General features: G+C 42.2%; 1 protein-coding gene across 1 annotated transcript in view; it reads left to right on the plus strand.

The window, feature by feature from the left end:
* The window catches only part of ryr2a (ryanodine receptor 2a (cardiac)), a 589,347-nt gene that overhangs the window by 185,825 nt on the left and 380,770 nt on the right, over window positions 1-22,752 (plus strand). Inside the window, exons 4-5 of the mRNA XM_060940301.1 lie at window positions 14,662-14,682; window positions 21,656-21,670. Coding sequence (XP_060796284.1) covers window positions 14,662-14,682; window positions 21,656-21,670 — 36 coding nt within the window. The remainder of the gene's footprint in view (window positions 1-14,661; window positions 14,683-21,655; window positions 21,671-22,752) is intronic.

Below are 22,752 nucleotides of genomic sequence, written 5' to 3' on the forward strand. Positions count from 1 at the left end.
TTAAAGGTTTTAATCAAACAATAAAACACTTGTTAGCGTGCTTGTTAATATCTGCTTAATGTCAGCTAACGGTGAAGATATAACATTAATGCTAACGAGGCTCACTGGTTAGCTGGCTAATGTTAGCACAGAGATGTTTTTTAGCTGGCTAGCTTAACTATGACTAGCGCGTATTTAAGAGTTATTCCACAAAATCGAGTCATAAGCCATGTACGACAAGATCGAGTGGAATAACTGTTTTATTCTATCCACATTCACTTGATTTTGAGAAACGGAGGAAATTTTGCTGTGTTCACACTTATACCGGTACGAAAGTGGTATAACTGTATCGATACAAAGTATACCTGTACAGTTTAGTGCATCTGTCCACACTAGCGAGAAATGTTTGCGGTTTTCTTTCACGGTAGTTGAAATGCGCGTGCGCGAAATGTTTCCGTGGTTACCGAGTAACTTCCTTCCGAGAATATATGGTGGATGAAACAACATGTGTGCGCAGTGTACAGTCTGTATTTCTGGTGGTCATTTATTCAGTCGAATCGTATAAAACGCGCGAGGCAGTTGAGAAAGAAACAAAGAAAACGAATCTCCGTTCTTCACTATTTTATTCAGCGAAGAAATCGATTGAGGTGTGTGACTTTGCGCATGCGCGTTATATTTGTATCGATACAGAACCGCTTCATCTATCCACACTACGCGAAGCGCTACAGTACCGATACTGTACCGGTACGAAACCCATACATTTGTGGGTTTCGTACCGATACAGTTATACCGCTACAGTACCGGTATAGTTGCTAGTGTGGACAGGTGTTGCGGTACGAAAGTAGTTTCGTATCGGTACAAAATCCCTAGTGTGGACAGGGTATTTGATAAATAAAAACTTTATACAAAACGTCCGACAAAATCATTTCCGCTTAGAATGTCAACAAACCAGCGAAACGACAGTAACAATTTGTGGAAAACGCGATAATGATAATTCTTTAAAAAAAAAAGTTCTTACCATCAAATACTTTTTATTCCGTATTTTGTTGCTTTTTTTTTTTGAGTTTTGTTTTCGAGTAGAGTTTTTATTTTATCCTTGGTTGATTTAGGAATGGCGGCACGGTGGTGTAGTGGTTAGCGCTGTCGCCTCACAGCAAGAAGGTCCGGGTTCGAGCCCCGTGGCCGGCGAGGGCCTTTCTGTGCGGAGTTTGCATGTTCTCCCCGTGTCCGCGTGGGTTTCCTCCGGGTGCTCCGGTTTCCCCCACAGTCCAAAGACATGCAGGTTAGGTTAACTGGTGACTCTAAATTGAGCGTAGGTGTGAATGTGGGTGTGAATGGTTGTCTGTGTCTATGTGTCAGCCCTGTGATGACCTGGCGACTTGTCCAGGGTGTACCCCGCCTTTCGCCCGTAGTCAGCTGGGATAGGATCCAGCTTGCCTGCGACCCTGTAGAACAAGATAAAGCGGCTACAGATAATGAGATGAGATGAGATGATTTAGCAACATGTGCCGCCATTTTGTTTTTCTCTACTGATGGTATATGAGCCGATAGCCTAGTAGTAGTAGTAGAGTAGCCGATCAGAGCATGCGATTGCTCATATCCAGTGACTGTGGATAGAATAATGCTAGTTAGAGCTGAAGAAATGTCAAGCCAGGCTCATAGTGATGTAACATGAACAGGTTTGCGTTCGACTGATCAAATGTGTAAGCTCCTCCCTTGTTGACAGAGGGATTTCTGTCATTTGGTAAAATCAGGAGATGGTTTGCAGAATTGAATGTGTTTAGTGAGCATTATCTCTGGAGTGTTTAGCAAAGAAATAAACTATACGACCTTAAAACTCCATCTGTAAGCTGCCTCACTGGGGTAATGAGTAAACAATTAAAAGCCTGTTTGCCACATGGCACCGACTTCATCCACTTGTGGATTCCAAACGGAAATCAAACATTTCTGTTTAATCGCTCGACTCGAAGTTTGAAAATAAATGTTTCGGTGTAAAACTGCAGAAAAAAAAATCAAACGCAGATCAAATGTCATAGCGATACCTGTCTCAACAATGAAACAATGGCTTTAAAAAAAAATTCAGCCTATAATTAATTCTTCGAGCAGTTAATGTCCTCAAAAGTGGTTCTTCAGGGGAGACGGTGGATATATGTGTACCGCACATGATACCTATGGGGAAGCCATGGCCTAATGGTTAGAGAGGCAGCTTTGGAACCAAAAGGTCACTGGTTTGATTCCCTGGGCCAGCTGAAGTGCCTTTGAGCACGGCACCGAACCCCCAGACTGCTCTTGGGTATATTGTCTGGATAAGAGTGCCTGCGAAATGCCATTACGCAATGTAATGTGTGTTCTGAGCTGATAAAATGGAAACTTTCAGTTTAAAAGGTGAAGCGGTGTCATTTATAACCGATAGCTGGGCAATTCCCCACCTGGAATCAGCAAACATTTTCACTCATTAGTTGCTACTACAACGTTTCCGGAGCTGAACACATGAGGGATTGATAATTAGTGAAGGACAGAAGAGGAGAGGCTAGCACCAAGCCGCAGAACAGAACGTACATTTACATTTGTATTTACATGTACAGCATTTAGCAGACGTGCTTATCCAGATAGAAGCTCGTAGAAGTGCTTTATGGTCTTCATCACAAACATGCTCGTTAAATAAACCAGAGTCTGAACACACTGAAGTTAAAACCCTGTTTGAGAGTCGAGAGCTCAATGAAGAACAATGCACAAGGCTTTTTCAGTGCAGTTCTTTTATTACATTCTTTGTGAACAGTTTGGTCCTCACTCTTTGCTTGAAGATAGACAGGATCTCAGCTGTTCAGACAGCCAGGGGACGTTCAGTTCACCACCTGGTGCCAGAAGAGAGAAGAATCCGAGACGTGTCTTGCTCGTACCTTGAGGGATGGTGGGTCAAGTTGAGCCTTGTTTGTGGCCCAAAGGTAGGTAGGAGCTGGTCTCTTGAAGTTTGGAGCCGAGAATTTAGATCTGGCGCAGGCAGGTACAGGAAGGCAGTGGATGGAACAACAAGCTGAGCAGCTGCATTCTGGTTCAGTGAGCCAAGAGTGAGCTGCGGTAGACCGATCTTGAGATGGTCATTTCTTGAACAAGCACCAAGTGGCCTCTGTAGATAGAAATGCCCAGATGATCCGAATGAGATAAAGGAGAGAAGGATGGTTGTCCAGAAGGTTGTGTGGATGGGCACTGTAGTGGGGATGCATCTCCAGATATATATATAGTATTTCTACAGTCTTGCTGGGATTTAGCTTCAGCTCCCATCCATGACGAGCGGTCTGCGACGTACGCTGCGATCCGTGCAGAAATGGAGTGAGCGTGAGTGGAAAGGAAAAGAACGGCTGAGTTGAGTGCCATCAGCAGTGTTGGGCACGTTACTTTCAAAAAGTAATTATAGTTATTAGTTACTTTTCCCAAAAAGCAACTGAGTTAGCAACTGAGTTAGCAACTGAGTTAGCAACTGAGTTAGCAACTGAGTTAGCAACTGAGTTACTTTGTCATAAAAGTAACTAATTACCAGGGAAAGTAATTATTCCGTTACATTTTGTGTTCCCCCCCCCCCCCCCCCCCCAAAAAAAAAGAAATTAAATTCAATTCATGTAATCATAATAAAAGTGAATGTTAAATGTGTTTAATACGGAAGCCGCGAGAGGCCCTTCATATAATCCTTTTTTTTATTCACCTTGTTATCCCGAGATAACGACATAATTCAGGATCTCGAGAAAACAACACAACTAATTCGAGATCTCGAGAAAACAAAACCGTTATTTCGAGATCTCGAGAAAACAAAACAATTATTTCATGATCTCAAGTAAACAGCTGAGAAATGGTTCATTCAGGTACGCCAAGAGACTTGTGATATGCTGACTTTGCGGCTACCCCCCTTTCTCTCAAGGCATCGTAAAAAGCCATTTCTGCTCTGTTACATGTCCGCCAATTTCTAAAGGCCAATTTATGCTGACAACGCAGTCCTCGCAGATGGCGTCTGCATAGCCCCCCCCACCTTCGCAGACGCTCTGCGCGCGCCTCCCAAAAATTGTGACCACCGCAGAAGCCTCGCAGACAGCGTCGCAGACAAGAGGGCTCCGATTGGTCCACTCTACATCCGCTGTACACGCACTTCCGCTTCCCTACTTTCCCGGTTTGGTTTGTTTTCACGACCGCCATTTTTAAAAACACGAGCGAAGATGGAGCAGCACGAAGAGCGGTTGATCGAGGAAGTGAGGAAGTACGGACATCTATACGACTCCAGTTCTAGTCATTATAAGTAACCGGAGGATAAACACTCCACTAACCACACCCACCAACTACTCCGAGCGATTTCGCGACTTCGCGCCCCCTTGCGTTGTGGCGGTGAATAACATCGCGCACGCCTATTACTCCCCGCTCAACGATAAATTACAACTGTCTGCGAAAAGCTATCTGCGAAAGCCTTGTCGCAAGAGCATGCAGAGGCCCCGAGTCTTCGTTGTCTGACCCACAGGGGGCGCAGCTCTGCGAGACATCTCAGCTGTTTTCTTGAGATCATGAAATAATTGTTTTGTTTTCTCGAGATCTCGAATTAGCGGTGTTGTTTTCTCGACATCCTGAATTAATTATGCCGTTATCTCGGGGTAACAAGGTGAATAAAAAAAGATTATATGAAGGGCCTCTCGCGGCTTCCGTAGTTTAATGACTGAAATGGACACTTAGAACCAATTAGTAATGTTATCGACACAATATTAATATTTTTGTGGGACAATGTGAGATCAGAAATCTATCAAATTTAATATATTTTTGTAGTTATTAAAATTGTTACTAATCATAAGGTTTGAATTACTGGCCACTGACGAGGACAAACGCTTGGTTCCTCGACATAATGTGCATTGCACGTAGACATTTTTGCCTTTTATTTCAAGTAATGAAAAGTAATGGCTGTATTTCCAGTGTGAAAACGCAGTGTTGGGCTGACCGCTCGCCATCGCTCTGTCTTCCGATTGAAAGAGTGCGCAGTAGTGCAGTAGACGTAGCCTACCTACGTATGTTGTCCAAATCTACTCTGATTGGCTTACTGTGCCGTTGTCTCGTGTCTCCCCGCCCCACACTAAAGCAGAGGAAAGAAAGGCTGAGCGAGCAGCGTGCCAGATGAAAACAGCTTTAATAAAGTAACGCATAGCATTTTATTGTAAGTAACGGGAACGGCGTTATAACGATGTAAAAAGTAATTAGTTTGATTACTCGTTACTTAAAAAAAATAACGCCGTTAGTAACGCCGTTTATTTCTAACGCTGGCCATCAGCATACCACTGGTACACTGACTACACTCAACTCGGCCATTCCTTTCCTTTCCTTTCCGCTCACGGTCACTCGGTTTCTGCCACATACGCTGCGATCCATGCAGAGTGGAGAGGAAAGGAACGGCCGAGTTGAGCGTCATCAGTATACCAGTGCCATGAACTGTATGTTATGAAGATATTACCTTGCTGAGAGAACAGGTGTAGAGCTTTTTGGTTTTTGATTGCACTCTGAGCCTCCCACAAAATGCATTGAATTTCACAAAGTCTCACTGGAACAGATCAGATAGATTTGTTGTTGCTGTTTCTTGAGATTTTCTCCCTAATTTAGTCAGCCAATTCCCATCCTCCAGTTAGGGCTCCCCTATCACATGACAGCTACCAGCCAGGGAGGGTGACGGCTATCGTGCACTTTCTCCAAGTCCTGCGAAGGCAGCCGACTACATCAATTCAAACTGCTGCTCATTCAGTCTCGCAGGGTGGCGTAACCAGTGTTGGGCACGCTACTTTCAAAAAGTAATTAGTTATAGTTACTAGTTACTTTTCCCAAAAAGTAACTGAGTTTACTAACGGAGTTACTTTGTCATAAAAGTAACTAATTACCAGAGAAAGTAATTATTCCGTTACATTTTGTTACCCCTCAAAAAAAAATCAAATTAAATTAGTGTAATCATAATAAAAGTGAATGTTAAATGTGTTTAATGACTGAAATGGACACTTAACAGAACCAATTAGTAACGTTATCTACACTATATTAATATTTTTGTGGGACAATGTGAGATGACATCTATCAAATATAATATATTTTTGTAGTTATTAAAATGATGTTACTAATTACTGGCCACTGACGAGGACAAACGCTTTGTTCCTCGACATAATGTGCATTGCACGTAAACACTCTTGCCTTTTATTTCAAGTAATGAAAAGTAATGGCTGTATTTCCAATGTGAAAGCGCAGTGCTGGGCTGACCGCTCGCCATCACTGTGTCTTCTGATTGAAAGAGCGCGCAGTAGTGCAGTAGGCGTGGCCTACCTACGTATGTTGTCCAAATCTACTCTGATTGGCTTACTGTGCCATTGTCTCGTGTCTCCCCGCCCCACACGAAAGCAGAGTAAAGAAAGGCTGAGCGAGCAGCGTGCCAGATGAGAACAGCTTTAATAAAGTAACGCATAGTATTTTATTGTAAGTAACGGGAACGGCGTTATAACGATGTAAAAAGTAATTAGTTAGATTACTCGTTACTAAAAAAAGTAACGCCGTTAGTAACGCCGTTTATTTGTAACGCCGTTATTCCTATCACTGGGCGTAACAGACTTTGAGGAAAGCGCTATCTGCTCTCTTCCTCATACACAAGCTCACAGTTGCTCATTATTGGCTAATGTCGATGTGATTGGCAGGGAAAACAGTAAACTTGCTTAAATGATATATAAATCAAAATCTTCTTTGTGTATCTCCTTTGTACTTGACCAAGTAGGTAAACTGTTCTTTCTTTGTAATCACGTGACTTTTTGCATCCTGGTTCACGTCCGGTTTCCAAGTGATGGGCAACAATCAAAGATGGCGTCCAAGCCAAGTACGCGTCTTTCGTCATCTTGTGGAAAACATTCTACATCTGAATATGTTAACGGACTCGAACCAAAAGCAAAATCGAGATATCAAGAAAAAAGATATTTACGCGATTGAACGGACCCCTACAGCTTAAAAAAGACGAACTTTTCAAGCGATTTTCAACAACTTTCCAAACATACAGTTTTCAGACATTTCCAATTATCTGGTCGTCCAAACACCATTTTACACTAAAAATCAAATGAAAGCTTTCAAAAGTCTTCAAGCTGAAAACATTTTTATTTGTGGCTGGGTTCATGATGTTGGAATAAGACTTCTAAAGGGGTGTTCACACGGCACATATTTGCATCGATGCTGCACCGATGTATTTTGTTGCGATATATCTTTAAATTTTGTGGAGCGTTCACACGTCACAAACCTGCTTACTAGAGAGAAGCGTGTTCGCACCGGTGCAGCCCCACTTGCGTTCACGCGGCAGTTTTTGCGACCGTGCTATATGATAGTAATAATGCGGAAATGAAATATGCGCATGCGTGAAAATGTACTTCCTTTTCCCGGTTGTCATGGCATCACCAAGCGCCGGGAAAACAACGTGGATGAAGACACGCAGTTCTGTTGTTGTTGATATTCGCTATTTTGGAAGTGCAAAATACCAGGATGCAAATTATGCAATGCCCGTATGTAATCAACTCTCCTCACGCGTAGCGAGTCTACCCCTGTAGCGTTCAGACGTCCCATTTTATATCGGTGCTGCCCCGCAAACTAGCATTTACTCTGGAGTAAATTTCTTAAACCACCTCCCGAGCAGGGTTAGATTTGCACCGGTTTAAGCAGCTTTCAGGGGCTACACCGGTATAACTTTGCACCGTGTGAACGCTCTACCGGGGCAGCCCCGGTGCTACACCCGAGTAAAAGTTGCTGTGTGAACACCCCTTATTTGTCTTATTTTTGCGAGGGTAAGTAACATAAGCCGGAGTGTAGTATGCGATTCGAGTCAGAGCTGCTGTAGGCAGTTTTGTAGGCAGTGATAACTTATATTTTATTTCATGACCTTTCAAACATAGCTCAGACTTATGAATTGACAGCTTTCTTTCAAATAAGGTCAGCCATTCACTGCAATCGACAGTCAGTCCTTCGAAGACTTGGGTGATTCTTAAAGATGATGGTGAAGTGATGACGGGTCACTGCAATTGTTTGGCTGGCTAAGCTAATAAAAAGAAAACTAAGAAAACTCATTTAACATTAGAAGTTTTGATTTTCAAAACGTAAAGTTGACGCGCGTACCTTTTAACAAAACGATGGCTGCAAACATGAGCGTGTGGACTCTCGATTCCTTTCGAACACAGTGAAAGGTTTGCGAGCCATTTTTCACAGCGTCGTTTTGAGATCTTTTTCGTTCTTTCACCCTCGTGCACGACTTCTTTTGGCATCGTATAATACCTTTTTGTCTTTTTCTCGATTCGATCGGTTTGAGCATCCAAATACAGAGCAACAATCCGGCATATTTAGAGGCGAAACACAAGAAACTACTGCAAAGTGACCAAACAAATACGATGCCTGCCCGTCAGCTGGAAATCTGAACACGTAATGAGGCGGATCACTACCGGAAGTGACGTCTACTGCGAACAAAGAATTGTGAAACTGGTTGAATAATAAAGGTTCTCGGGATTGAATGTTTTTCATCATTTCAGTTTGGAAAGATCCTATAAAACCAATGTGCACGATAAAGTGCCCAGAATGGACACCAGCTTAAATTATGATGATGATGCCCTTTATTGTCACTAGTCACATGTACCAGCGAAATTAGCCGTCAACCTGTCCGTACATATACAACATACAATTGACATAGGGTGGACAGGACAGGAAGACAGGGATAAAGATAAAAAGGAAACACAATGTGAGGAGAGATAAGGAAAAAAAAGAACACCCCCCCCCCCCCCCCACTATGCTCCTGTCAGGAGTACAGTGTGGGAACATTTAAAAAACCTTTGCATAAGCACACAACAACACAAGTACACTTTAAACATGGGACTTGGGGGGGGGGGGGGGGGAATCAGGGGTAAGGGGGGGAGGGGAGGAGGTAATCCAGCGCAAGCAAGCAGCCGTCCACTCCTGCACCCATGAAGGCACTGGTCACGCACCCGCTTGTCACGCTGGGGGTAAAAATGGCGACCGCGGAGAGTTAGAGAAGGAATGCGAGGAATGAGTGTGTCTCCCGGCAGTGACCTTCAGGGGGAAATGTTGCCTCAGCAACAGCCTGAACCGAGGCCGGTGCTGTCTCAGGGAGCCGAATGTCGATAAGATATGAATTGTTTGGTCTTTCCAGACGCAGTCTTTGCACGTCCACACCGCTCGTCCATATCTGTCCATTCTATTCAAATTGATCTCCAAAAAACATATTCCTTGCAAAGCTGAAAGCTGCTCCGAGATAACAACCATTTTGTGATTAAAGTTCTGAATGTCCACAGTCTGAGTGCCAACAGCTTTGCCCACCACTCCAATCATATCGGGCAGCTTTGTGGGGCTTTGAACAGCTGTCACCATTGTCTGATTTCCTCGATATACCAGGGCAATGCCTAATCCAATCAGCAAAAGTCCTGTAATCATGGTTCCGAATAGGTAGATATCTTCAATGTCCTCCACAGAAAGAATCGCCAGGCACACGACCCGCCACCTCTCCCACGTGCCCATCGTGTAACCAGCCGCAAACATTCCGGCAGGACAAACGGGTTCCCCCGAACTCAAACTTCTCATCGAGAAAACTGTGTCAATTTCGTTAGGAGACCAGTTTATCAATTCCATGCTTTTTTAAGTTTAGAAAGTAATGCAGGGAGAGTCTCTTCAAAAAGTACAGCAGACGAGACAAAACACAGAAGCACAAGCAGGGAAAAAAAGGAGGGAGAGGGAGAGCAGAAAATGCGACCACCTTCCGTGGAAGCATGGAGAGGAAAAAAAAAATGATGCTTCAAAATGTGACCCTGGTTGTCCAATATGGCTGCCACTTTGAATTACAACATTTCAGCTACACAGTGACACTTTGCTCACACGTATAGAGTCACGCTCTTTCCTGAACCATCTCAACAGGTCGCTGTGGCTATCACAAACCTGGATACAGATGTTTTAGGGACATGAACATCATACATTCTCCAGTACAAAACTAAAGACGCGAGCACCACACACCAAACATGTTGGCTGATTGATTACAGTTGGGGTGCACGCAGAACTGGGTACATTTAATACTTTGCCAGTGTGTGCTCTGAAACAGCATCACTATCAACCATTACAGAACCCTCTGAGTATATTATTATATAGATGATTGAGTTTGTGGTGACACAGGTTTATGTACACAAGACACGCTGAAAATATTAACCTGGAAAAAAAAAAAGCCTACTTTTGGTTTTTCACTGTTCATATGCTTCATTGTCACTGCAGCACATTTTAATCCAAAAGCTATTTGTATGCCGCGGCATCTGTTGCAATTACTAACCATATCTCATGCTTTGGAAGTAGCTGTTTTATTTTAATAACCGAATGGATTCTGTGTTGCTTTGATGAATATATATAGATAGATATCATGACTTCATCAAAGTGTTTTTCATTACAGTGGTGGGCAGAGTTATTTATCATCTATGTATTTATTGACTGATTTTATTTTTCTTGCTTTCAATGACCCTGTCGTTTGTGTTGTTGCCAAGCAATGGATACGGCATCCGGGTGTCTGATTCCAGCAGGGTTGGGGTCAGCATTTTTTTTTTTTTTTTTTTTAGATTAATAGAGAAATAAACTGTCTTTAGATACAATGGTGCATGAAAGTTTGTGAACCCTTTCAAATTTTCTATATTTCTGCATAAATATGACCTAAAACATCATCAGATTTTCACACAAGTCCTAAAAGTAGATAAAGAGAACCCAGTTAAACAAATGAGACCAAAATATTATACTTGGTCATTTATTTATTGAGGAAAAGGATCCAATATTACATATCTGTGAGTGGCAAAAGTATGTGAACCTCTAGGATTAGCAGTTAATTTGAAGGTGAAATTACAGTCAGGTGTTTTCAATCAATGGGATGGCAATCAGGTGTGAGTGGGCACCCTGTTTTATTTAAAGAACAGGGATCTATCAAAGTCTGATCTTCACAACACGTTTGTGGAAGTGTATCATGGCACGAACAAAGGAGATTTCTGAGGACCTCAGAAAAAGCGTTGTTGATGCTCATCAGGCTGGAAAAGGTTACAAAACCATCTCTGAAGAATTCGGACTCCACCAATCCACAGTCAGACAGATTGTGTACAAATGGAGGAAATTCAAGACCATTGTTACCCTCCCCAGGAGTGGTCGACCAACAAAGATCACTCCAAGAGCAAGGCGTGTAATAGTCGGCGAGGTCACAAAGGACCCCAGGGTAACTTCTAAGCAACTGAAGGCCTCTCTCACATTGGCTAATGTTCATGTTCATGAGTCCACCATCAGGAGAACACTGAGCAACAATGGTGTGCATGGCAGGGTTGCAAGGAGAAAGCCACTGCTCTCCAAAAAGAACATTGCTGCTCGTCTGCAGTTTGCTCAAGATCACATGGACAAGCCAGAAGGCCATTGGAAAAATATTTTGTGGACGGATGAGACCAAAATAGAACTTTTTAGTCTAAATGAGAAGCGTTATGTTTGGAGAAAGGAAAACACTGCATTCCAGCATAAGAACCTTATCCCATCTGTGAAACATGGTGGTGGTAGTATCATGGTTTGGGCCTGTTTTGCTGCATCTGGGCCAGGACGGCTTGCCATCATTGATGGAACAATGAATTCTGAATTATACCAGCGAATTCTAAAGGAAAATGTCAGGACATCTGTCCATGAACTGAATCTCAAGAGAAGGTGGGTCATGCAGCAAGACAATGACCCTAAGCACACAAGTCGTTCTACCAAAGAATGGTTAAAGAAGAATAAAGTGAATGTTTTGGAACGGCCAAGTCAAAGTCCTGACCTTAATCCAATGGAAATGTTGTGGAAGGACCTGAAGCGAGCAGTTCATGTGAGGAAACCCACCAACATCCCAGAGTTGAAGCTGTTCTGTACGGAGGAACGGGCTAAAATTCCTCCAAGCCGGTGTGCAGGACTGATCAACAGTTACCGCAAACGTTTAGTTGCAGTTATTGCTGCACAAGGGGGTCACACCAGATACTGAAAGCAAAGGTTCACATACTTTTGCCACTCACAGATATGTAATATTGGATCATTTTCCTCAATAAATAAATGACCAAGTATAATATTTTTGTCTCATTTGTTTAACTGGATTCTCTTTATCTACTTTTAGGACTTGTGTGAAAATCTGATGATGTTTTAGGTCATATTTATGCAGAAATATAAAAAATTCTAAAGGGTTCACAAACTTTCAAGCGCCACTTTATGTAGCCAAAGAAAATCAGTTTTGAGAAGTAATTATTAAATATTCGTATAATTATGGATAATAAATAATGTAAAAATAAATGATACAATTATGTCAATATTCTAAAATAATGAAGTTTAAAATAAGAAAAAAATGTTACTGGAATTTTAGTTTTCTCTTTATGAAAGAGTATTTCAAGAATGTTAAGAAATTGCGAAATTAAAAAAAATGCTAACCTTTGGAAAAAAGTTCTTACTGAAACATTTTTGTTCTTCAAAGAATTAAACAGATGTCCTAAAGTTGGTGCACTTCCAGTTGTGGTCAGAAGTACACATATGCCCCTTTTCCACCAAAACAGTTCCAGGGCTGGTTCGGGGCCAGTGCTTAGTTTGGAACCGGGTTTTCTATTTCCACTGACAAAGAACTGGCTCTGGGGCCAGAAAAACCGGATTCAGGCTAGCACCAACTCTCTGCTGGGCCAGAGGTAAGAACCGCTTACGTCAGCGGGGGGGGGGGGGGGGGGCGGAGTTGTTAAGACCAACAACAATAACAAGACCACGAAAGATCGCCATTTTTAAGCGGCGAGAAGCAGCAGCTGTACAAACGCGAAGTCATCCATTATTATTATTATTATTGTTGTTGTTGTTGCTGCTGCTTCTTCTGTGTTGTTTTTGCTTCGATATTCGCGCCAAGGTTTAAGCAAACGTAGCGACATAACTGACGTATACAGCGACGTAATGACGTGGCACCGCAAGCGATGGAAAAGCAAACTGGTTCTCAGCTGGCTCGCAAGTTGAACGAGTTGTGAACCAGCACTAGCACTGGCTCCGAACCAGCCGTGGAACTGATTTGGTGGAAAAGGGGTCTAATACATTTATCATGGACATGAAAGTCATGGCAGTATATTGGGCTTTCAGTGATTTGTTCGAACTGTTCCTTGTTCTGGGGAAGAATGATTGTACCACATACGTTAACAGAAATGCAAAAGCAAGAAATTTGTGCACAAGTTTTAATTTATTTTGGGTTTTCTGAAATCAGCACAGGGTCAAAATTTTACATCCAGCACACCTATTATTTTTTTTAAAAATGTCCCTTAGCAAGTTTCACTTTCGCCAGATGCTTTTGGTAGCCAACAAGGTTCTGGCAGAATTCTGGTTGGATATTTTGCCACTCTTCTTGGCAGAACTGGTAGAGTTCAGTTAAATTTGTTGGTTTTCTGGCATAGGGATGACTTTTAAGTACAGCCCACATATTTTCAATTGGGTTGGGGTCAGGACTTTGGGAAGGCCATTCCAAAAGCTTAATGTTCTCCTGCTTTATCCATTCCACACCCAGCTTTGATGTGTTTAGAGTCATTGCCCTGTCGGAACACCCAATTATGTCCAAGCTTCAGCTGTCTAGCTGATGGTTTGAGGTTATACTGAAGGATTTTGAAGTAGTCCGTTTTCTTCATTATTCCATCCACTTTGTTTAATCATGCTTAACAGTTGGTACAGTGTTCTTGGGGTTGAACACCTCACCTTTACTCCTCCAAACATACTTCTGGTCATTGTGGCCAAACGACTCAACCTTTGTCTTATCTGACCATAAAACTTTCCTCCAGAAGGCTTTTTCTTTGTCCATGTGGTCAGCTGCACGCTTTAGTCGAGCCTGAAGGTGTCGATTTTTGGAGCAGGGGCTTCTTTTTTGGACGGCAGCCTTTCAGTCCATGGTGATGTAAACCTCACTTGACTGTAGACAGTGGCACTGATGTTCCAACAGATTCTAGTTCATGGCAGGCCTGCGCCTTGGTGGTTCCTGACCATCTGAACCAGCTGAAGGGTCTTCTGTATGGGTCTTCTTCCAGACCTTGGCAAAGTGACTATGTTTTTTATGTTGGCACAGAGAAGCTACCAGCTGTAGTAAGTCATGATCATAAACAGGAAATTAAGAGGCCTTGGCAAGTTAAAAGACCCTTTGGAACTTTCAGCATGACTGAATTAATAATGTAAGTGGGTGTGTGTATACTTTGGCTCTCTTATGTATAATATCGACGCTGTGTTGATTTGAATGAACAGTTCAAAGAAATTATTGAAAGCTCAATACTGCCATGACGTTCATGTCCATGAAGAGTATATGTGAGCTTATGGCCACAACTGGAAGTACCATCATGATGCTGTTCTTCAATGATGTTTACCTACGGGTAATTAAAGGTACAAAAGACATACCCTTGAGGGAAGTACCTCACCGATACCCCCAAACCTCAGCTTCTTTCTAAAAGTATGTTAGTGCTCCAGAGCTTGGATGTGACCTCAGCCCTGCATCTCTGAGCCCTTCAGCATGCCTTCTCACTGACCGAGCCCATGCTCTGTTTCTCGAAAGAATTGTTCCGAGCAGTGTGGAATTCAGACCTCTTACGTTTTGCCTCTTCTTTGTTTTGCCTCTCCTCATTTCCACAGCAAGTAGATGTGGAAAAATGGGTATGTCTGCCTTTTTATGCACGCAAAGCATCAGCCAGCTCTGACAACCCTGTTCACCTGCCAGTCATCTTTCAGGCAATATTCTGCGTCAGAGATGAACAACACGTACCCAGCTACCCACAGACAGACACGCACACAAAGCAGCAACATCCAATCCTCTCACACACCAGAATTCAAAGTGTCAGCCTGAGATGCGTCACCCACGGAGCGTCTAAGAGAAATTGAATATATTGCGCACTAGACTCCTCACATCGGTTATCTAGTTTTGCATATACAGTATACATCATACAAAACAAACGTGTGTGACGCAAACGGCTTCGTCCTGTGAAATTGCATTGTTCCTCGGCTATGTTTAGGAACAAATATTACCATACACGCTCGTAGTAGCTAGAAGTTTGTCTTGTGAGAATTGACCCAGAGTATTGTCTGAAGATAAAATTCCATAAAGTCATCCCATTTTTGTCTTTAATCCCAATTCAGTCTACATTCTACAAAACCATTTCTTGACACGATCCGGACCGAATGTGAATGAGCCAAAAGGCTACTCATTATTAGTCAGCCTCTGAGCTTGACTTCTTTGATGCCCCTTTTCCACCAAAGCAGTTCCAGGGCTGGTTTGGGGCCAGTGCTTAGTTTGGAACCAGGTTTTCTGTTTCCACTGACAAAGAACTGGCTCTGGGGCCAGAAAAACCGGTTCCAGGCTAGCACCAACTCTCTGCTGGGCCAGAGGAAAGAACCGCTTACGTCAGCGGGGGGGGGCCCGAGTTGTTAAGACCAACAACAATAACAAGACCGCGAAAGATCGCCATTTTTAAGCGACGAGAAGCAGCAGCTGTACAAACGCGAAGTCATCCACTATTATTATTATTGTTGTTGCTGCTGCTGCTTCTTCCGTGTTGTTTTTGCTTCGATATTCACGCCAAGGTTTATGCAAATGTAGCGACGTAACTGACGTACACAACGACGTAACTGACGTATACAGTGACGTAATGACGTGGCTTCCCTTAGCACCGCGAGCTATGGAAAAGCAAACTGGTTCTCAGCTGGCTCGCAAGTTGAATGAGTTGTGAACCAGCACCAGCACTGAACCAGCCCTGGAACTGATTTGGTGGAAAAGGGGTATGAGTAGGACGTTCCTGGATCCTGGGTCTGTGCCCGTTTTCTAACTTTTGGTACTTCAACCAAACATCAGTGTCACACTCCTACTCCTCCCATGAGTGAGCTGCATTCTCGACATCTCTATCAATAAAACATTTGAGTACATGTATCCTGTTTACTGAGCAATATATACTGCACAATATATACAGGATATTACACGGTGGCACAAAGATATTAAGTTTATCTTCGAGTGGTGAATGGATGGATCACGAGTGAGCGAAGCAAATGAGTGATCAGCACAAGAAGACAAACTTCATATCTTCGCGCCACAGTGTAATGTTCTTTATATTATATGGACACATCCAGAAAAATGCGCAAGTTAATCAAAAGAATTTTAATTTTGAACCAGTTCGCCATTTTAACGACGCACGTCTAGTCAGCAGGAAAACGCTGGGAGTGACGTCATTGGAGTGAAATATCGGGAATTATTATACATACAGGACACTTTTTTTTTTTTTTGATGGAATAAAAACATGCATCATGTTCCCTTTTAGAGGGTTTCATTCATTTGGTTTGATAGCATACAATGTTGTTAGCATATTTGTTAGCATATATACTCCTACATGTATTACGCCACTCTACCCAATGGAGAACGAGCGTGCAATATTGTTGCAATATTGCACATTATCAAGATGACACGACATCACACATCAGAGCTTCTGCGAATATCCAATGACACAACTTTTCTGCTGCACATGTGCAGAATCATTCCTTTGTCTGCCGGGAAAGAGGGAAGACGAGGCTGATCCAGTGCTACTGCTAGGATTAAGCATGAAATAAATAAACTGAAACTGAAGATGCGCTGAACACCCCAAAGGCTACCAGAACTTCATTATATATTCTGCATGCATATTTACAAGAGAAAAACATACCAACGGGCATCGAAAAACTGGAAAAGAGACATGTCGGAGATGTAAAACTTCCACGCTAGCAAGTGACTGTTTGTAAACAAACATGGCCGTGAGGTTTGCTTCATTAAAAGTGGATTTTGAGAGAATTTTGGCTGCCAGGTCGCTCCGTCGTGTGTAGTTGTCTACGTTGATTTTATAAGTAACAAAATAAATTACAGAGGGGAAAATAATAATATTCAGCTTGACAGCGGTAGCATTGGCCTTCGCGAATGCTATACTGGCTGGAAGGTAACTGCACTGCCGCGCTAACACAAGCAAGTCGCAGGTAAGCTAGCGTTGGCCTTTGAGAATGCTGATATGAAGAGAGTGTATAATAATAATAATAATAATAATATTGGCTATATCAGATATATTCCCTTCAGCTACTCATCTTTGACTCGTTCAATATCATGCTAGCTGAATAGAATATATCTGATATACCACGAAAAAAAGCCAGCCAATAGAATTTAAATACATCACTCAGATCCGCAATGTATTTGACATGAAAAATGCGAGTTTTTCAACACGAGAAGATAAACTTCTTCGTATCTTCAAGCCAATGTGTGATTTTCTTTTTATTATATCAACACATTCACAAACGAAAAGTCCCCAAGTTTATCCAAACAATTCAACGATTTCCACGAGTGAGGATTTTGAAAAATATGTCCCGGATGTAGTTCGTATGAAAAATACGAGTGGCGTATTTCCCAGTAAAACACTCGCTCTTATGCTGTCGCTTGTATTCTTCAATTGTTGGGTTGAATAAGGTTCTTACCCATCATCCATCGACTCCTCAGTCCCAATAACTTAGTTTGGATAAAAGCAGCCAAATGCATCAATGTAAATGCAGCTCGATGATACAGTGCCTTGCTGAGCTAATGTTAGCTAGCTACACATGCAAGCTACCAAATGTTCTTACAACGATTTTTCACGTCGCTCAAATTCCCGTATGCTGGTCTTTAGTTTCCTGCTGGCTATACGGCTTCAGTGGTAGCACCAGGCTTGTGCAATATCGACACAAATGACAGGGCTAGCTATAGAACTGATAGAAAACCACACAATTCACCACAAATCAGAAAGAGGTGTTGGCAAGTTTGACTAGTTTTCTTGTCTGGAAGCTGTATCTGCATGGAACCTGCAGGTGGCTCACTAATGGGAGGTGTACGAGCCACGCAATGATGAATGATGTGTTAAAATAAAGAGGAATACCTCCGGCTGAAAGAACATGTCCATCTGATTGGGGATTGAATGTGGAAGAGCATGGCGCGTACACACTTGTCAGTTTTACGAGTTCAGTGAGTTTTGAAAAGAAGTGGATCAGAGCAGTGGGAAATGCATTCGTGCTTTTTCAGCATTCTGACCATAACTTCTACCCATACCACTTTAGCTGATGCTTTTATGTTGCGTTATATTGCTTCCTGTCCTTTAAATCGCATTGCCTTCTGCCCTTGCTCTTTTGTGCTAGTTCATTACTGCATCACTTCTTGACTCTATCGACTCGCTTTGCAGACGGCTGCGTGTCTGAGCAGGGTCTGTTCGAGGGTCACAGACTACAGAAGGCATGTCTTTAAGGTCATCTCTTCAAATTTTAATCATCAGTGGAAGCTTCAGAAGCTTAAGGCAGTTTTAATAGTATTACTAGTCTTTACCCTTTCATTGTAGTGGAGGAAATGACAGTTTCAGAGTTTAATGGGAGTACTGAGTACTTTTAGTACTCACTGCTGCGTGCAGTAGGAACTTCCCGAACTAGCTAACATATTAGTGGTGCTCTTGAACATCATCAAGAATCCAACAAGCATGTGAAGGCAGCAGGATTTGGAAAGTTGGGCATGTTATTGAGTCTGTATGTAGAAATAACACTGACTCTGATTGGACAGCATTGGAAAAATGTGGGCGTGTCCTTGGTATTTGTATACAGTATGCGGCCCATTCCGTAATTGCGGGTACAATTCAAGTGTTGACAGAAAACAAACAAACAAAAGTCATCGTCAACTCTGTTTCCCTTAAACTGGACAATCCATTAACAGAACTGATGATAACAGAGTTGACATTTCCCACCATTTTGTGTCTTAACTCCACATGCTAACCTCAAACTAGCGACCATGTGGCATGTATAAAAACAGAATTTTATGGATTTTAATCTTTTTTTTTTTTTTTTAAACGAGTGAGAGATTCATTCCAGTATCCACAATAACAGATTTGACAAATAATTAATCTCCTGCTGGTGTAAAATCCTCAACATTTTTGTTCAAATTAATGAAAAAAGAAACATAACGTACCTCGCTGCCTTTCTGAAGTTTCCCGCCAGAGGAAGTGACATCACTCGGTGCAGGTGTCATGTGTATTATTAACAGTTGCGGATTTTACGCGGTTTTATCACGGAGTCAACGGAGTTGACAAGAACATTGGGACGGATTAAAAAAAAAATTATGACTGAAATTTCACATAATACAGAAAATAGATTTTCTATGCAATTGATTTGATAACTACGGAAGCCGAGAGAGGCCCTTCATATAATCCTTTTTTTTATTCACCTTGTTATCCCGAGATAACGACATAATTAATTCAGGATCTCGAGAAAACAAAACAATTATTCCGTGATCTCGAGAAAACAAAACAATTATTTCATGATCTCAGCTGGATCACTGTATCTCCGTCTGTAGAGACGAAGCCGGGCCAGTCTTCTGCGGAGGTGCCGCGGACTAATTTTGAAATGATCCCTTATTAAAAGACTTAATGCAATCTGTCCCTGTGTCAACCCCTGATCAAAATATTGCCTTATTAGGTGATCGATTATTCCAGACATTCTAATGACCAAAGTTGCGTCTATACAGAATGAGAAATAGCCCCAAAGTCAGCATATCACAAGTCTCTTGGCGCGCCTGAATGAACCATTTCTCAGCTGTTTTCTCGAGATCACGGAATAATTGTTTTGTTTTCTCGAGATCTCGAAATGACGGTTTTGTTTTCTCGAGATCTCGAATTAGCTGTGTTGTTTTCTCGAGATCCTGAATTAATTATGTCGTTCTCTTGGAATAACGGTTTTGTTTTCTCGAGATCTCGAATTAGTTGTGTTGTTTTTTCGAGATCCTGAATTAATTATGTCGTTATCTCGGGATGACAAGGTGAATAAAAAAATGGGCCTTTTCCACTACCCTTTTTCAGCTCACTTCAGCCCGACACGGCTCGCGTTTCGACTACCTCAGAGCAGTACGACTGAGCTCACTTCAGCCCTACTCAGCACCCAACACTCGCACGGTTTTGAAGTGGGGCTGAAGTGAGCCCAACTGAGCCGAGTGGGGCTAGGGGCGTGAGGAGACACTCCCCTGTGCACTGATTGGTGAGGAGGAGTGTCCTCACATGCCCACACACGCCCCGTGAGCACGCTGGGATCTGTAAACGCCGTAAACCCGGAAGAAGAAGAATTACGACGAAGAAGAAGATCAGAAAACTAGAAGATGGAAGACCAACCCAAGCGAGGAAACGACTCCATGTCCTCCATGTTTATTGTTTACTATCCGGGTCGTGAGACTACCGCTTAAAAGGTCACTGATGTCACTGTTTGCGCCGCCTAACGACATCACGTGACGTCCACCCACTTGCGCTAACTCCACCCAATGTGTCCACCCACTTCTAGCCAGCACGGTTCAGCGCGGTTGTAGTCGAAATGCAACTCCAACAGCCCCGCTCAGCTCGACTCAGCCCGACTCAGCCGCGTTTGGTAGTGGAAAAGCCCCTAAAGATTATATGAAGGGCCTCTCGCGGCTTCCGTAGATAACAGTGAATAGAATAAACCCCCAAAAACAGACTGTTAGACCGAATCACTTCATGTTTGCTGGAGTTGAATGGATGAATCCAGAGTCAAAGACGGCCAGTAACGTGGGGGGAGGGGTGGGAGTCGTTTAGTTAATGTTTAATGGATAAATTGGGTCTAAAATGTACATCAAGCATCGCTATTGATGAAAGTTCGTCATAATTTGCATAATTGTTCAAAACCGATTCAATAAAACAAAAGGTTTATCTCAGAGATGCGAAATGTACCCCGAATTCTAGAATGACCCGTGTACATACATTTAAGAGTTTGCTATCTGGTTTTATCTTGACATGACTTCACTAGACATGTTGGTTAGTTGACATCAGCTATCTTGTCAAGGCTTAGAAAGCTCTTCTGAAGGATTGGGACCGACTCAGAAATCCACGTTATAAAGTCCATGTACAGGCTCTGAGACATGCCCAGCGGTCCCACTCTCCAAGACACGCCCACTAGTCTGCGGTCAGCAAACAGACCCGCCTTCATTTTTAACGTCTACAGTATCTCCTGCTACCATATGCTTTCACACTTTTCCCCCCATGATCTCCTGATTTCTCATGATTAATGTATATTATTATTATTTATTATTATTATTTAGAGACAGTACCATCAAACCCATCTCTTTGCAACATCGTAAAGATGGAGCAGTGATGCACATTTAAGCTTTATGAGAGCCTCAGCTCATAAAGTAACACCATTTTAGTGCACGTGTCAGGCAAAATGATGATCGATATTCATTAGAAGACAATCAGCGAAGGCTGAAGTGTTCGTAAAGCTGTAGATCGATATGTTTTATGCTCTTAAGTTCGTAAGATAGAAAGAGATACTTAAGCAAGAAATAACATACACGTCATTTTCCTCAGACACCAAATAGTCAATCAGCTAGATTTCATTGGTCAAATAATTTCTTTCAAGGCAAATTCATTGATTTATTTTTGTATATTGCCAAAGAGCTTCTTGGAGTCGAGAGAAAAAGACGGCCATGGACTCCTGCTGGGTGGTTTTTTTTTTTTTTTTTAAATCCTCTTTAGGTTTGGTGGTGGTTTAGCACAATTTCGTTGCATTTTTCATTATTAACAATATTTATACTTTTTTTTTTTCTCATGCCATGCAGAAATTCATGATGAAGGTAAGGTGTGTGTGTGTGTGTTTGAGTACGTCTGTGTTTGTGAGCGTCTGTATGCACGCTTCTCATCTTTATTTCTGTTAATAACCACTACCATGAGAAGCCTCTGTTTAATATCATATTTTATGTTACTCATATCATTTTCTACGTTCCTGTGATGCCACAGCACCGTCGAATTCTTGAATCAGCCAATCATGTAACAGCAGCACAATGCATAAAGTCATTCAGGTCCAGGAGCTTCAGTTAATGTTCTCATCAAACGTCAGAATGGGGAAGGGGATGCAGCCTCAGTGACTTTCATCGTTGTTGGAATTATTGTTGGTGCCAGACAGGCTGGTTCCAATATTTCAGAAACTGCTGATCTCCAGAACGGTGGCAAAAAAAAAAAATCATTGAGCAGCAGTTCTGTAGACGGAAATAACCAGAAGGAACTCGCAGGAGAATGGCCAGACTGGTTTGAGCAAACTGGTTCAGGCTATGGTAACTTCACTTTTTACAAACATGTTGAACAGGAAAAAAAAAATCTCAAAATTCACAACTACGTCAAACCTTAAGGCGGATGAGCCGCAGCAGAAGATGATGACATCGGATTTCACGTCTATCAGCCAAGAACAGGAATAAAAAATAAAAAAAAAAGTAATTGGTGAGATGCTGTAGTATAATAGAACCATAAAACACTTCCTCAAGGAAAATCAACAACTCAATATGATCTTTTTTTTTTGGATTAGATTCCATATAAGAATTTGAACAATACGCAATGATGTGTACACGGTACGCTTTTGTCTTTGCGTGTGTGGGGTGTTAGTTTGAGTGCATGTTCTCGAGCAGTGTAGCTGGAATTTTAAACGCTATATGCTAATAGGCCTCTTTATTACATATCATTGTTATTGGTGCTTCTTGTAGGTGTCCAGTGAGAGATTAAATTGCATCTTTTCCTACGCATACAGTGTCTTGCAAAAGTATTCCTCCCCCTTGGTGTTTGTCCTGTTTTATCACATAACAAGCTGGAATTAAAATAGATTTTTTGGAGGTAACGGTTAGCGCCATTTGATTTACACAGCATGCCGACAACTTTAAAGGTGCAA

Source organism: Neoarius graeffei, chromosome 14 (assembly GCF_027579695.1).
Source record: "Neoarius graeffei isolate fNeoGra1 chromosome 14, fNeoGra1.pri, whole genome shotgun sequence".
NCBI classification, from domain to species: Eukaryota; Metazoa; Chordata; class Actinopteri; order Siluriformes; family Ariidae; genus Neoarius; species Neoarius graeffei.